The 14,315-nt window shown below is 40.0% G+C and overlaps 1 protein-coding gene across 2 annotated transcripts in view; it reads right to left on the bottom strand.

Annotated features, from left to right (window-relative positions):
- tmem131l (transmembrane 131 like) overlaps nt 1-13,595 on the bottom strand; it is a 31,481-nt gene extending 17,886 nt beyond the window's left edge. The window contains exons 1-4 of one of the 2 annotated variants that reach the window (XM_060864187.1): nt 13,401-13,595; nt 12,200-12,270; nt 9,634-9,677; nt 781-852 (exon numbers count right to left, since the gene is read on the bottom strand). In XM_060864187.1, coding sequence (XP_060720170.1) covers nt 781-852; nt 9,634-9,677; nt 12,200-12,270; nt 13,401-13,509 — 296 coding nt within the window. In that variant the 5' untranslated portion in view covers nt 13,510-13,595. The remainder of the gene's footprint in view (nt 1-780; nt 853-9,633; nt 9,678-12,199; nt 12,271-13,400) is intronic. The other variant, XM_060864186.1, reaches the window with a different exon arrangement.
- Nucleotides 13,596-14,315: the final 720 nt, after the last annotated feature.

The raw sequence follows: 14,315 nt of genomic DNA, 5'->3' as shown, positions 1-14,315 counted from the left end.
GGTCTTTTTTTGAGCTCAAAGGGTAAGTCATGATCCTCACTCAGCTGTGGGAAAAAATTCCATGTATTCGGAACAACTTCGGTAAGATGACAAAGTGTTCAGTCTTGTGGATTTTAATGCGATGACGAGGAATGAAATGCAGAAAACTCACAGAATAAACTGCCTTGGCCTGTTGTCAAGAGTGCCAATATTTATGATCTCAGTGATAATACATAAAATGTCAAAAATCGTAGCAGGTATTGAACCACAGCAACCGGTCCACCGTGTGTGCATCTCAAACAAAACACTTAAACACCATCATCAGTGGACGCCACTGTGGAAGCTACACCCCAAATTACACAACCCACATGCTAATAGGTAGCGTTGCTTGGACACTATCTAGTGTGGTGCATTATGGGAATTTATAAGTACGCCACTGTGATTTGAGGCACAACTTAAAAATTGCAGAGTCCCAAAAAGAAGAGCACACCATGTAGTGGACAGGGTGTGGCACATGTCTGTACTGTACAATGTGTATCTGTAAATAAAGCTTCTGTGTGTGTGTGTGTGTGTGTGTGTGTGTGTGTGAGTGAGTGAGTGTGTGTGTGTGTGTGAATGTGAGAGTGTGTGTGTGTGTGTGTGTGAGTGAGTGTGTGTGAGTGAGTGTGAGTGTGTGTGAGTGAGTGTGAGTGTGTGTGTGTGCGCGTGTGCGAGTGTGTGTGTGTGTGTGTGTGTGTGTGAGTGAGTGAGAGAGAGAGAAGTTGTTTAAATTTAGAATGAAACTATAAAAACGTCACTTACTGAGTGCCAAAGTCCAGCGTGGACGGTTGGAAGTGGACGGGTCTCCCGGTGTCCCGCACGTAAAATGAGGAACTAGAAGAAAGAGAGGAAAAAACAAAAATCATACTGATATTAATAAGACCGACACAGAGATATAAATACAGTCATGTTTCGCAGCCAGGACTCGTTTAAAACTCCTGATGAAAGAAGTTTATTTTGTTAACTTTATTTTTAACGGAGATTAAAACGAGACTTTTGCACAGCACGATACATAAAGGTGCATTAGGTAAGATTAGTCTTTAGGTCTTTGGTAAATCCCTACATGTGTGTGCGTGTCTGTGTCTGTGTGTGTTTGTCTATGTGTCTGTGTGTGTCTGTGTGTGTGTGTCTGTGTGTGTGTCTGTGAGTGTGTGTCTGTGAGTGTGTGTCTGTGAGTGTGTGTGTGTGTGTGTGTGAGTGTGTGTGTCTGTGTCTGTCTGTGTGTGTGTCTGTGAGTGTGTGTCTGTGAGTGTGTGAGTGTGTGTCTGTGTCTGTCTGTGTGTGTCTTAATCGAACCTGCGAGTGTGAAAAACAGCCGACTGCTTCTGCACCGATCGTATTTATCTTTTAACACCAGACTCATGCTGGACTGTAGCCTCAAACAAAGGTTATATGCCCAGACTTTATCACTTCATCACAATTTCTTGACACACACGCAAACTCGCGGCACGTGAGCGCATGGCAACAGAATAACGAGATGAAACGACAGGAGACGGACGTGATAAACGCCTAGGTAAGGAGCAGAAGCGGCTTCTGGTTAAGGCGGCGCTGGGGACAGTCGGGGCGGTGACGGTAACCGCATGAGTTTTTCACAGCTACTGAAATTATGCCGTGTATCTGTGAGCCAGTCGTCCTGCCTGTTACACAACTCTGCTTATCGGCCGCTGCCTCTGGCTCCACCCCACCTACACACTGCAGAGCAGTTTCTGTCTCTCAAACACACTGCAGACAAACGACAAAACACAGGAATTTGCTGATTTATTCATGGACTTGTTTATCTCCGTGTAGTTAGACCAAAACCTTACCACGGTTCTATTTAAGTTAGTTGGAATTAAAAGCGATCTCACATGATTCTCCTTAAAATCTTCACATCAGAGAAACCAATCACGCCCTCAACATTAACAACGACAGCATAATTCATCACAAAACAATTATAATAACTGATCACAACACCTTCAACAGACCAGAGCCGTCAATCAGACCAGTTTGTTAGCATAAAGATGTGTGTAACCAAACAGGCAGCAAAACCTTCCCTCAATTATACTGTAATAAATCAGACCCAGGTGAGAAGCCTCTCACCTCCTGAACTGATGATGTACACCAGTTCTAACCCAACAAACTCCTCTACTGTTAACCAATCAGATCACAGGTCCAATCTCTGAGGTCACGGTAACAAACCATCGCAGCACCAGTCCTGCACTTTAATTGACGTAAATGTAATTAGGCTAATATGTAAAAATTCACACGTTCTGATGATGTCTTCTGATCCGTCTTTTAATTTCACTTGCACTCGACCCGAATGCTAATACAGAATGTCACAAAGGATGGCAAATAGGTCAGAACTACAACCACTGTACATAATAGCAGGCATTAAAAGTGGAACAGGAAGTCACCAGACAAGAGGAAGTGTGTGTATTGACACGTCAAGTTTATGTTATCTGATTATCTGGACTATTTAATACAGCTACGTGAAACCGGGGACGCGTCAGTATGTGATGTGTTTAGTATGAAAAAAAGTCCAGGAGTTTAACATTTAGTACTTTAATACTATGGGAATATATACTACATGCATGTGTGCGTGTGTGTGTATGTGTGTGTGTATGTGTGTGTGCAAGTGTGTGTGTGTGTACGCGCGTGTGTGTGCGTGCACATGCGCTAGCCGAAGCATGAACTTGTTATAGTACTAAAATGCAAACCAGGAAGAAGAGCATGACCTTAAATTACAGTTTTTCTCTCAACCTAAATATGTCTAGAGTGACAGAAATTCACACTCTACGCCCACACATAGAAAGTGTTTGTGTGTGTTTGCAGTGGTGGAAAATGATCAGGCCTTGTTGACAGACAGCTCACACAGCTGCTCTCTTCTGCTGATTATACTGCCAGCAGATAGATACGTCTCTTCCTGTCTTCCCAACATGACTGTCATAGGTTATTTGACGTTTCTCTCTTGTGGTGAAGTGCAGTAGACTTTACAGTAGACTTTAAGATAAATTCATATGCTTTTAGTGTAGTAGGGTTCAGTTTTATACTATTTATTATGCTAGTATGAAAGTGTAAGCCTCTGGACTATTAAGTACTGTGCAGCTTCTCATTATTTGGTATGTTAGTATGCATTGTTTGGTTATTTATTAGGCTGGTAAGTAGCAGTGTCTGGACTCTAAACACTTATACGCTCATGTAAACTGAGCTGGAACGTTCATTTAAATATTTTTCAGGGCTTAGATTGGCACTGCAGGCTGTTTACAGCTGATGGTGTGCACATACGTTCGAAGATCAAGTCGGCGCTGGGGCTCTTGATTCCAGGCCAGAAGAAGCAAAGTACATTTTAGAAAACAAGCTGTGATGTGAAACGCTGACAAAACCGAGTGGAACAGTGGTAGAGATAACTCTCCGGCTCTAACTGCTAACATGACAGACCAATAAACGTGACATGTCAAACAAAAATGAAGACACTAGCTAGACCGGAAGAACGTCTTTTAGCTCAGAGAAACAGGACAAGACAAAACAGCAGAGGAAAAAATTTTAACGATTATCGTTGAACTCAATGATATAAAGCAGATAAAGCAAATAAAGAATAAAGCAGAACTTTAGGTTTTATGCCAGAAATCAGAACCACACTTTCTCTCAAAGCTTATTGTTGACAATATCGACACTGTTGTGTGTGTGTGTTTTTTCCTCAGCACACACAGTATAGAGTGCGTTTGAAAGTGTTAACGTATCAAAGTCTCTGCTCCAACATGCCCGAGACGAGCTGAAATAGCTTCAGGGCCAAAAACAAGCTGCATGCAGCAAAAATGAGATGAATTTCAACTTTACACGAGAGAGCGAGAGACATTCAATAATGGTGAGAAGATATCGAAGTATGTAAATAAATCGCAACGCACAGAACATGATGGAGAAGTTGCACGTTAACTGATAACTGAAGAAGGATCAGGAAAGTGACTCCAATAAAAGTGGAGTGTGGGAAGAAAGACTCCCCGTAGCAACACTGATACTTTTTCCTCATAGCTAATTAACTTATTTCTGATCATGCTAGTTGTCATGCGCTTGTTAGCGGTAACGTTCCTACGACTGCTAAAACATCGTATCCATGGTGAATACGTAAGTGCGCAGCAGTAATAAATCCTGTGTCTGATTGTTATTAAGAGAGCAAAGAAAAAATATGCAAAATATTTCAGAAAATATGTGAAGTTCAACATAGCTGTGCACTGGGAAGTTGCAGGTAAACAGTAAGCGTGTGTGTGTGTATGTGTGTGGCTGCTATTTACAGGCTTGGCACTAAACAGAGAGGCATGAAAGAACATAGCTGAGCAGGAGGTGTGAAACTTTGCACCAATACACATCTAACCCATGCTGACCATTTAAAATGACAGAAAAATAATGCATATACACACACACACACCTAACCTAATACCTTTTGCTATGTTTGTTAGAAAAGAATTTATATTTAGATGATTTTAATCTCCTTGGACACGCCCGATACAAAATAACCCAAAAACACACCAATAGGACAATACGGAGATGAATTATATAACAGGATTCTGATTATAGTCATTAGCGCTGCGGTGAGAAGTTCACACAAACGCTGTCTTGAGAAATCATCAAGACGTCTTCCACTTCCTGTGTGTGACATCGTTTCCTGTAGACCAAAGGCTAACCTAAGGATGAGAGCGACATGCATAACGAAACCCCCGTTACGGTAAACGCGACGGGTTACAAGAAGTGTTTATCTGTAGTGCGTTTAAAACAGCGGAACAAAACGTTATTGTTTTAGATAAATTTTCATAATGAGGTTTATGAAAGCGCGGCTTGTTCATCGTGTGTGTTTAAACGACCTCACGGCTCGAACTGTGCAGTGTATTGATTGTACGCTGAGTAAGTAGCAAACCCCAAAAGGCTTATGCGAAGCAGCCTGCAGGTTACATCTCTCACTCACACACACACCTTTGCAAGCCATATACACAATGTGTGATGTGAAAATACAAAGGTCACCAGCAATTAAGACACCTCTAGCTAACATCTTCTCATTTTCAATAAACAGGCATCTGATTCCATGCCGTCGGACATGAGGAGAAAAAAAAAAAAAAAGTCGAACGAATCATCAGCCAGATCATTTCTTTTCATTAACACAGATTACCTCATACCTCGTTCGCCGATTTTAGCTTCAGTGTAGCTACATTCTCAGCAATTACAGCAATCTTTTACATGTACCACCGGTCACGCTCAAGTACGAGACGTTCCCATAAATAAACAAACATAAGGAAGAGAACAGATGACAAAACAGAGGGGGAAAAAAACTTGAGAGTTCAAGATATTATAGATTATTTGTAAGGTGGATTTTACAACAAAAACTCATGCGACACAAACGCATGTTACTGCTGAACTGAAGTAAGATTTTCTCAGCTCTGTGGAACTTGTGCATGACACGGTCAGTCAGAAACCTGCACGGGATTTAGCACAAAATTGCCAACCAAGAAAATTCTAGCAGGCACCGAGGAACAAAAACAAAACCCTCTAAGCTACATTGTTGGACAAGATGGATGACGAGCTGTGAGTGAAGTAAGCGACTTGTTTGTTATGGACGCAGGGTGAAGCAGGCGGTGCAGTTTCCAACCACAAGGCTCTAAAACTTTGGGTGTAATTTGAAAGTCAAAGCAGATTTAAATAATCATAAGTGAGGTAAAGGGTGAGTTCAGCATCTGTGTGAATCTCTCTCTCACACACACACACGCGCACGCACACACACACACAAACGCAGTTTAATTCACCTTCTTTTAACCCACACTCAGATCTCAACAGACCTCAGAATTACTCGACTTAACTTTACACACTGTTAAGTTGAATTTAGAAGTTTTTTTTTTTTAAGAGCAACAAAACTTCAGAACTTTTTTGGAAATTAACTCAAAGTTGCAAACCTGTCAAACTGAATAGAAGTGTGTAGAACTCGATTCTGAGATGCTTTGTTGAAATGAAGAACTCAACATATCTTTAGGGCTCAAACACTACAAGCCTCTAAAACTTCAGGAAAATCTGGTTTAATATTATTTTGCATTCGGGCAGAAACCAGCATTTAAACTGCACTCAGGTGTCGAGTGCATGTGTGTGTGTGTGTGTGTGTGTGTGTGTGTGTGTGTGTGTGTGAGAGAGAGAGAGGGATTTACCAGAACATTGAATGTGCATGTTCATGCTCTGACTCTCAGATTTGTAAGATTTCTGTAGCAGACACATGTGTTTTAATGTGTCATTTAAAACAGTGAATTCCCAGAGTGAAACCTGCACAAGCACACCACTTACTTACTAACTCTCTCTCTCTCTCTCTCTCTCTCAATCTCTCTCTCTCGCTCTGTGTGTGTGTGTGTATAAGAGAACAAGAGCGAAATATGGGGGCAGGGCTGAGCTAAGACAGTTTCCCCACTCTGTATGGGACTGAACCTGTTTTATGTAAATTTTTACAGTACAGTGTGTAAGAGTGTGTGTGAGAGTGTGTAGGTGTGTGTGTTTGTCTGTGTGTGTGTAAAGCCCTGTTTTATGCTGCCATTTGATGTCTTAGATGTGTATCTATATAACTGAGTGTGTGTAGGCATGCAGTACAGACTAGGGACTTCTCTGAACCTGCATGTGTGCATCTATATATAAAGTGTGTGTTTGTGGTATACGTACCATTGTGTGCATGTCTATATATGTATAAGAACGTGCGCATATGCACATATCTGTGTGTGTGTGTGTGTGTCTGCAGAGGAAGTGGGCAGAATGACAAAAGTGAAAGTAACGATTCTTTTGGTTGCACAAAGGTCACCACACACACACACACACACACACACACACACACACACACACACACACACACACACACACACACACACACACAGAGTGAGAGACACATGCACCTAGTAACCTTTACATCTCAAGCCACACACTGATCAATATATTCTGGGACACTTCAGACAAACAAAATAACACGGTGCAAAACAGCCAAAAAACAGCTTACTGTCCCATACAAATTACCCATAATGCACCATGACACATGAAGATGTGTGACCTATGCAGTGAAAACGCTGTGTGGTTTTGGTCACACCCACAAATGTGAATATTTCTGCTCTGTATTAAGTAAGGAACACGGTTTGTGAGTTTAGGACACGCCCACAATAGATCAGTGACCTGTGTAGTGAATACTGTGTGTTGTTTTGTTCAGTCCTGACAGTATTTATGCTGCTTATGAAGTGTTTACAATCTGTGGTTTGAAACACATCCATATATTACAGTGTTTATGTGGTATGTGTAGTAAACAGCTTATGCAGTTTGGGACACAGGTTGTTTATGTAGTCTTTGTACTGAAGAGTGTGTGTATTTGGGACACGCCCACGGTGCACCAATCGTAAACAGGGCGTGCGGCTTGGGACACGCCCACAGTGCACCAATCATAATGTTTATGTGGAGTGTACAGTGAACAGGGCGTGTGGCTTGGGACACGCCCACAGTGCACCAATCATAATGTTTATGTGGAGTGTACAGTGAACAGGGCGTGTGGCTTGGGACACACCCACAGTGCACCAGGACACACCCACAGTGCACCAATCATAATCTTTATGTGGAGTGTACATCAAACAGGGCGTGTGGTTTGGGACACGCCCACAGTGCACCAATCGTAAACAAGGCGTGTGGCTTGGGACACACCCACAGTGCACCAGGACACACCCACAGTGCACCAATCATAATCTTTATGTGGAGTGTACATTGAACAGGGCGTGTGGTTTGGGACACGCCCACAGTGCACCAATCGTAAACAAGGCGTGTGGCTTGGGACACACCCACAGTGTACCAGGACACACCCACAGTGCACCAATCATAATGTTTATGTGGAGTGTACATTGAACAGGGCGTGTGGTTTGGGACACGCCCACAGTGCACCAATCGTAAACAAGGCGTATAGTGTGGGACAAGCTCACAGTGCACAAATCATACTGTTTATGTGGAGTGTACAGTGAACAGGGCGTGTGGTTTTGGACACACCCACGGTGTACCAATCACAATGTTTATGTGGAGTGAACAATGGACAGGGCATGTGGTTTGGGACATGCCCACAGTACACCAATCATAAACAGGGCGTGTGGTTTGGGACACGCCCACGGTGCACCAATCACAATGTTTATGTGGAGTGAACAATGGACAGGGCATGTGGTTTGGGACATGCCCACAGTGCACCAATCATAAACAGGGCGTGTGGTTTGGGACACGCCCACGGTGCACCAATCACAATGTTTATGTGGAGTGAACATTGAACAGGGCGTGTGGTTTGGGACACGCCCACAGTGCACCAATCATAATGTTTATGTGGATTTGTGTTCTACCTATGACTCTCAACACACAGCTTCTATCACAATACAGTGCCACTAAACACACACACACACACACAGGGCATGTATGCCCATTTTAGGTACAGTGTTACACACAGCGTTCAACACTTTTCCATTAACTGATGCTAACCAGCAGCGGCAGTGACAAAGAAATGTAAAAACACAGCTGAACACACACACACACACACACACACACACACACACACACACACATACATACATACAGACACACACAGATTAAACTCTACCATGCCAAGTCTGTTAGTAAACAATACAAACTAAGAAATTAAATGTCTACTCATACAGCCTATAAATAGCATGATCCCTTTATGCCAGGATCACAAACATGCTGTTGCTCACAGGCTGAAGAAACTTGCACAAAAGATGACAGTTAAAGTAATAAATATCCATTAAAGCTACCAGTTATGATGATACAAACAAAGAACGGTGAGAAAATAACAGAAATTTTAAATAAACCTCAATAAGAAATCAATATTTGTGAATATCAATGAGCTCGTGAATATTCATATTCCACACACCATGAACTCTGAGCTCTCTCTCTCTCTGTCTCTCTTTCTGTCTCTCTTTCTCTCTCCCTCTCTCGCTCTAATAAATCTCAGAAGACGACACATGATGTGTATTTCATCCACACACACTCACTCACTTCTCCTCCCATATTTTCTTCTCTCCTTTATTCTTTTCCTGCCTCTCCAGTTTCTCTTCTGTTTTCCTCATCATCTTTTTGTCTTCATGTTCTTTCTTCGCTCCTCTCTTCTCTCTTTCCTTCCTTCCTTTCCTCTTTTTATCATTCATCCTGAAATCGTGTCCTGATTGCTCTTCTTTCCTTGTCTTTGTTCGACACATCTTCCGCTCCTCGCCTTCTACTTATGTTTCGTCTTCCTTCTTCCTCTCCTTCACTTCCTCAAGTCTCACTACGTGTCCTGGACATACATCATCGTCTTGTCTTCCTATTTCTCTCCTACACACATGTTTACTTCTCATATTCTGAGCCCCCACCCCCTTTCTCCACTTTTCCCCCTCTTCCATATTGTCTTCTCATCCTCTGCTCTCTGTTATCCCTTTCTCCTCTCCTTCAGTCCCTCCAGGTTGAATATCTCTGGTGGATAGGTTTTAAATACTACACTAAATGCTCATTATTGTGATATAAACACTTAATAAAGTGTGAATGAAGAGACTGTGTGCACATGTGTGTGTGTAATGTATATATTGTATGTGTGTGTTTATATTGTGACACACTCACCTGTCCTCCTGAGGGAGATTCTCTGGGCTCCGCTCTTCCACTGCCTATAAGACACACACACACACATATACACAAACACACACCCCAAACTGGAATTACTCACAAAATGAAATGATCGTACACAAACCTACGTGAGACACAAAACGTCTGGATTTACTGCAAAGTTACACTCCTGTAATGTGTAAAGTGTAAAGTTACACTCCTGTAATGTGTAAAGTGTAAAGTTACACTCCTGTAATGTGTAAAGTGTAAAGTTACACTCCTGTAATGTGTAAAGTGTAAAGTTACACTCCTGTAATGTGTAAAGTGTAAAGTTACACTCCTGTAATGTGTAAAGTGTAAAGTTACACTCCTGTAATGTGTAAAGTGTAAAGTTACACTCCTGTAATGTGTAAAGTGTAAAGTTACACTCCTGTAATGTGTAAAGTGTAAAGTTACACTCCTGTAATGTGTAAAGAACCACAGGCCCAGAAGAAGAAACTGAAACCATTTCTCTGTTATAATACATTTATAAGCTGTCATAAGCCTGACTGAGAAAGTGACATCAGTGAGCAGCAGCAGTAATGAAGTTAATAAGAAAATGGAAATCTCACTTCTCCTTTACAGTTACAATAGAACACTTCTGTTTTCTTTTCACAAACCACCGACCTCCCACACACACACACACTTGTATTTTAAAAGTGACTCACCCTCATAAAATACAAAAACAAATAAACACAGTAATAGTAAAAAGACAAAGAAAATAAATGTAATATTTAATACAAAATAAATAAATAAATAAACAAACAAACAAACAAATAGCCATTTCTGATTGTTCACCATCTGTTTAAATCCAAATAAATAAATGCCTTTAAAAATTATTATTTTATCCATTTATTTTTCATCCAAATATTATACAACTAATATTAGTTTTCAGTTTAAGTCATTATTAATTAAAATGAAATATAATAACAATAACAATAAAAATAGTAATAAAGGAATAAAGTTCAATAATCCTGAACACTGTTAAACAAGACACTATGTATTTGTAAATGTATTTCAGTCTATAAATAAATTAAGCAAAATTAACAATCAAAACGATCAGAATTGAAACGTGAGAAACGTTTTATTAGAGAAAAAACACAACTCAGCGCTCTGACAACTCGGTCACAACACAACAATGCCTTCAGGTTCAACTGGAAAAACGACTACTACCAAAAAAAAAACAAAAAAAAAAAATAAAACAAAACAAAAAAACATACCGCAAACGACAGTATAATTAAAAAGGGAAATTTCCATCACGCCTCGGTGCGGTCGATCCCAAATCCACAACACAAACACAACGGCGACACATCACACGCTTTATAAACACACACCACAGATACAACAACAAAGTCAACCGACATCAATACACACAGAACAACACACAATGCACACACACGCCCCGAATATACGCCGTTGTCGAGAGTTTGTGATCGGATTCAACAACACAAGAGGAACTTTACCTCGATTATTGATCAGACGCCTCATTTGCATATTATATTTAATCCTTTACCCAAATAAGGCTCTCTCAAAGCAGGAAATACTGTGATTACAACAACCTAAAGAGAACAGATTGGGAAATCTATGTGAAATCTGTGAAAAAAACCGGCATAAACAGAATTTAAGTTATTTTTGTTTAAGTGCCCGAGTAGAAGCTTGTCTGCATATTATGTCTCTGGATTTGAATTAATTACAAAAACAAACAAAAAAACAAATAAAAAAACTGTTTATTTCTCGCAACAGGAACTTTCTTTTGGCGATTCCTCGAGCCGAATTCTCAAATCCGATTGGTCCGACAGCAGCCGAACAGACGCACAACGTAATCGGAGAGAACGCATTTAATCATGACGTCTCCTGTGATGAAGCATTTGTGTAACGTTTAAGAAAGGAGTCTCCAGTTTCGCTGCTTTCTAACAATCGTGACCAAAATTTCCAGAACAATCTTTAATTTCTTGTTAACATGTGACTTTATTAAGAGAAAAAAATAACAGGAAACAATTTGTTGCTGTTCCACAAAGCCAAAACAAAACTAACAGAAACTGATGCGATAAAGATGAGAAATAAATCACTTTATCTATAGGAAACATATCAACTTTGCCTTCATCACATTGTACCAATGATTATTTTCCAACAACAGCACAACCTCATGGAACCTCATTGTGTTTTATAGCACAAACATGATCACGTCACGATAACTCAAGACCAATGCTAGGTTCTTAAACTCACTGATCTCTGGAGGAAAAAAAAACAAAAAGCTTTTGAGTTTTTTGCAGCTTATAGACTTGTACCATGATGTCACGTATCGAAGTGAAAGGGGGTTTGGCCTTTCTTTTGATTGACAAGCTGTCAAAAAGTATTACTGTTTCCTATTATTTATTAGTTAACCTGATAACATTTCTAGCATCTAGCAAAAATATATCCTACACTATATAGTTAAAATCCCAGCATCACTGAAGAAATGATACAGAATTATACAGAATTTTAAATACGTGTGTGTGTGTGTGTGTGTGTGTGTGTGTGTGTGTATGAGTGCGGGGTGACAAACCTGCGATGGAAATAGGAAATCTGCATCTTCGGCTTGCCAGACCTCCACAACACTGGACATGTGACTCAGTTCTTAGGTTTTAATGAGAAAAAGAAAATAATATTAGTTTTAAAAGTTAGGTTATGACTTAAACTGTAATAATGTGTGTAAATATATAGCACAAAACAATCTGAAGACATTATAAGACTGCAAAACTCACATACACACTCACTCACTCTCACATACACACTCTCTCTCTCTTTCACATACACACTGACTCACACACTCTCACTCATACACACTCTCGCATGCTCTCTCACACACTCTCTCTCTCTCTCTCTTACTCACACACACACTCTCATTCACACACACACACACACTCTCGCACTCTCTCTCACACACACTCTCTCTCACTCATACACACTCTCACATGCTCTCTCACACTCTCTCTCTCACATACACTCTCGCTCTCTCTCTCACACACACACTCTCTTGCTCTCACACACACTCTCACTTATACACACTCTCGCACGTTCTTTCACACACACACTCTCGCACTCTCTCACACACACACACACACTCTCGCACTCTCTCACACACACACACACTCTCTCTCATACACACTCTCACTCATACAAATTCTTGCACGCACTCTCACACACACACATCATTGCTGTCTCTTCTAACACTGAACAAAAGCAGTTCATATAATGCATAATTTTTTTGTCTAAACCATCATAAAAATACCATTTATGCCACACACACACACACACACACACACACACACAGATGTGACTCTGCAGTTCTCGCAGTGAAGTTTCTTCTGACGCTTGAGCTTTTTATTTTGTTGCATATTGACACAGGAAATGGAGCCAAAAACGGAGCCTTGCTCAAAAATATACACACAGTAACATCAAGCAGATTTTAACGTAGATTCAATTAAAATTAACAAAGACTGTCACATATTTAATATGAGAAGATAAGAGAGAAGAGAAGAAAAGAAGAGAAGAGGAGAAGTGGAGAAGAGAAGAGGAGAAGAGAATAGAGGAGAAAAGAGAAGAGAGGAGAAAAGAAGAGAAGAGAGGAGAAGAGAAGAGAGGAGAAGAGAAGAGCCTTTGGCTGCTTGTCAGATGGAGCTCTTTATTTTTTCTCCCTCTTCCGACATTGTGCTGTTTACAATAATAAGAAATAACAAGACGTATAGTATATAAAGTGTGCGGACCTGTTAGCTGACCATCCCCACGCTGTATAAACGGTAATAAAAGGTGTAAAACTCCAAGCAGGACGTTAATTCCCGACGCTCCGTGTTGGGACTCCCTCTGCGCCGCCATGCTAACTAAGCTAACTAAGCTAACAGCGCTAGCACGGCTAACGCTGTTTCTCAATACGCTTACAGCCAAACGGCTTCTCTCTCTCTCTCTCTCTCTCTCTCTCTCTTCCTCCCAAGGTTGCCAGATGGCTGATAAAACCATAGATCTTTAACACTAACACACTTTATTCACATAATGTACAATAAATAAAGGTGTTTTTTTTTTACCTCGCGTGAATAAATTAGCATATAGCATTTATAGCATAATCAGCTAATGTTGCACTGTTTAAAGCATCATTAAGATGAAAACACTTTACATTTAATTTACACTTTAAGCTAAATTCATTCATTATTCATGTTCTCTTAAACTTATTCAATTGTTTTCAATTGTTTTACGTCCAAAATGTAGCTATTTTGCACCAACAACAATGAGATTAGATTAGATTAGCTGTTAGCTTTAATCCAGAATATGTTAATCTGGGATTTTTTTTACTTTAAAACTCTAAAACATAAAACTTTTAACCTTTTAACCCTTCAAACAGAGGTTAAAATGTGTAGAATAATTTAGTATATGACATTTAATGCATAAAATAATATTTTTATTTATTTATTTATTTATTTATTTATTTATTTATTTATTGCCATGGTAACCTAAATAGTTAAATAAACAGGTAAATATTACTGAATAAACACCATAGCTTATTTATAATTAAATCAAATGTTTTAATTAATGTTGTTCTATTAAACCTTACACTTTGTCCTATTATATCCTATAATTCAATTCTAGTTTTATTTTAACTTAAAGTCCACACAAATTAGATTAGTGCT

Source organism: Tachysurus vachellii, chromosome 2, assembly GCF_030014155.1.
Source record: "Tachysurus vachellii isolate PV-2020 chromosome 2, HZAU_Pvac_v1, whole genome shotgun sequence".
Lineage (NCBI taxonomy): Eukaryota > Metazoa > Chordata > Actinopteri > Siluriformes > Bagridae > Tachysurus > Tachysurus vachellii.
Note: the sequence above shows the minus strand (reverse complement) of the source record. Positions and strands in the feature narration are given on the sequence as shown.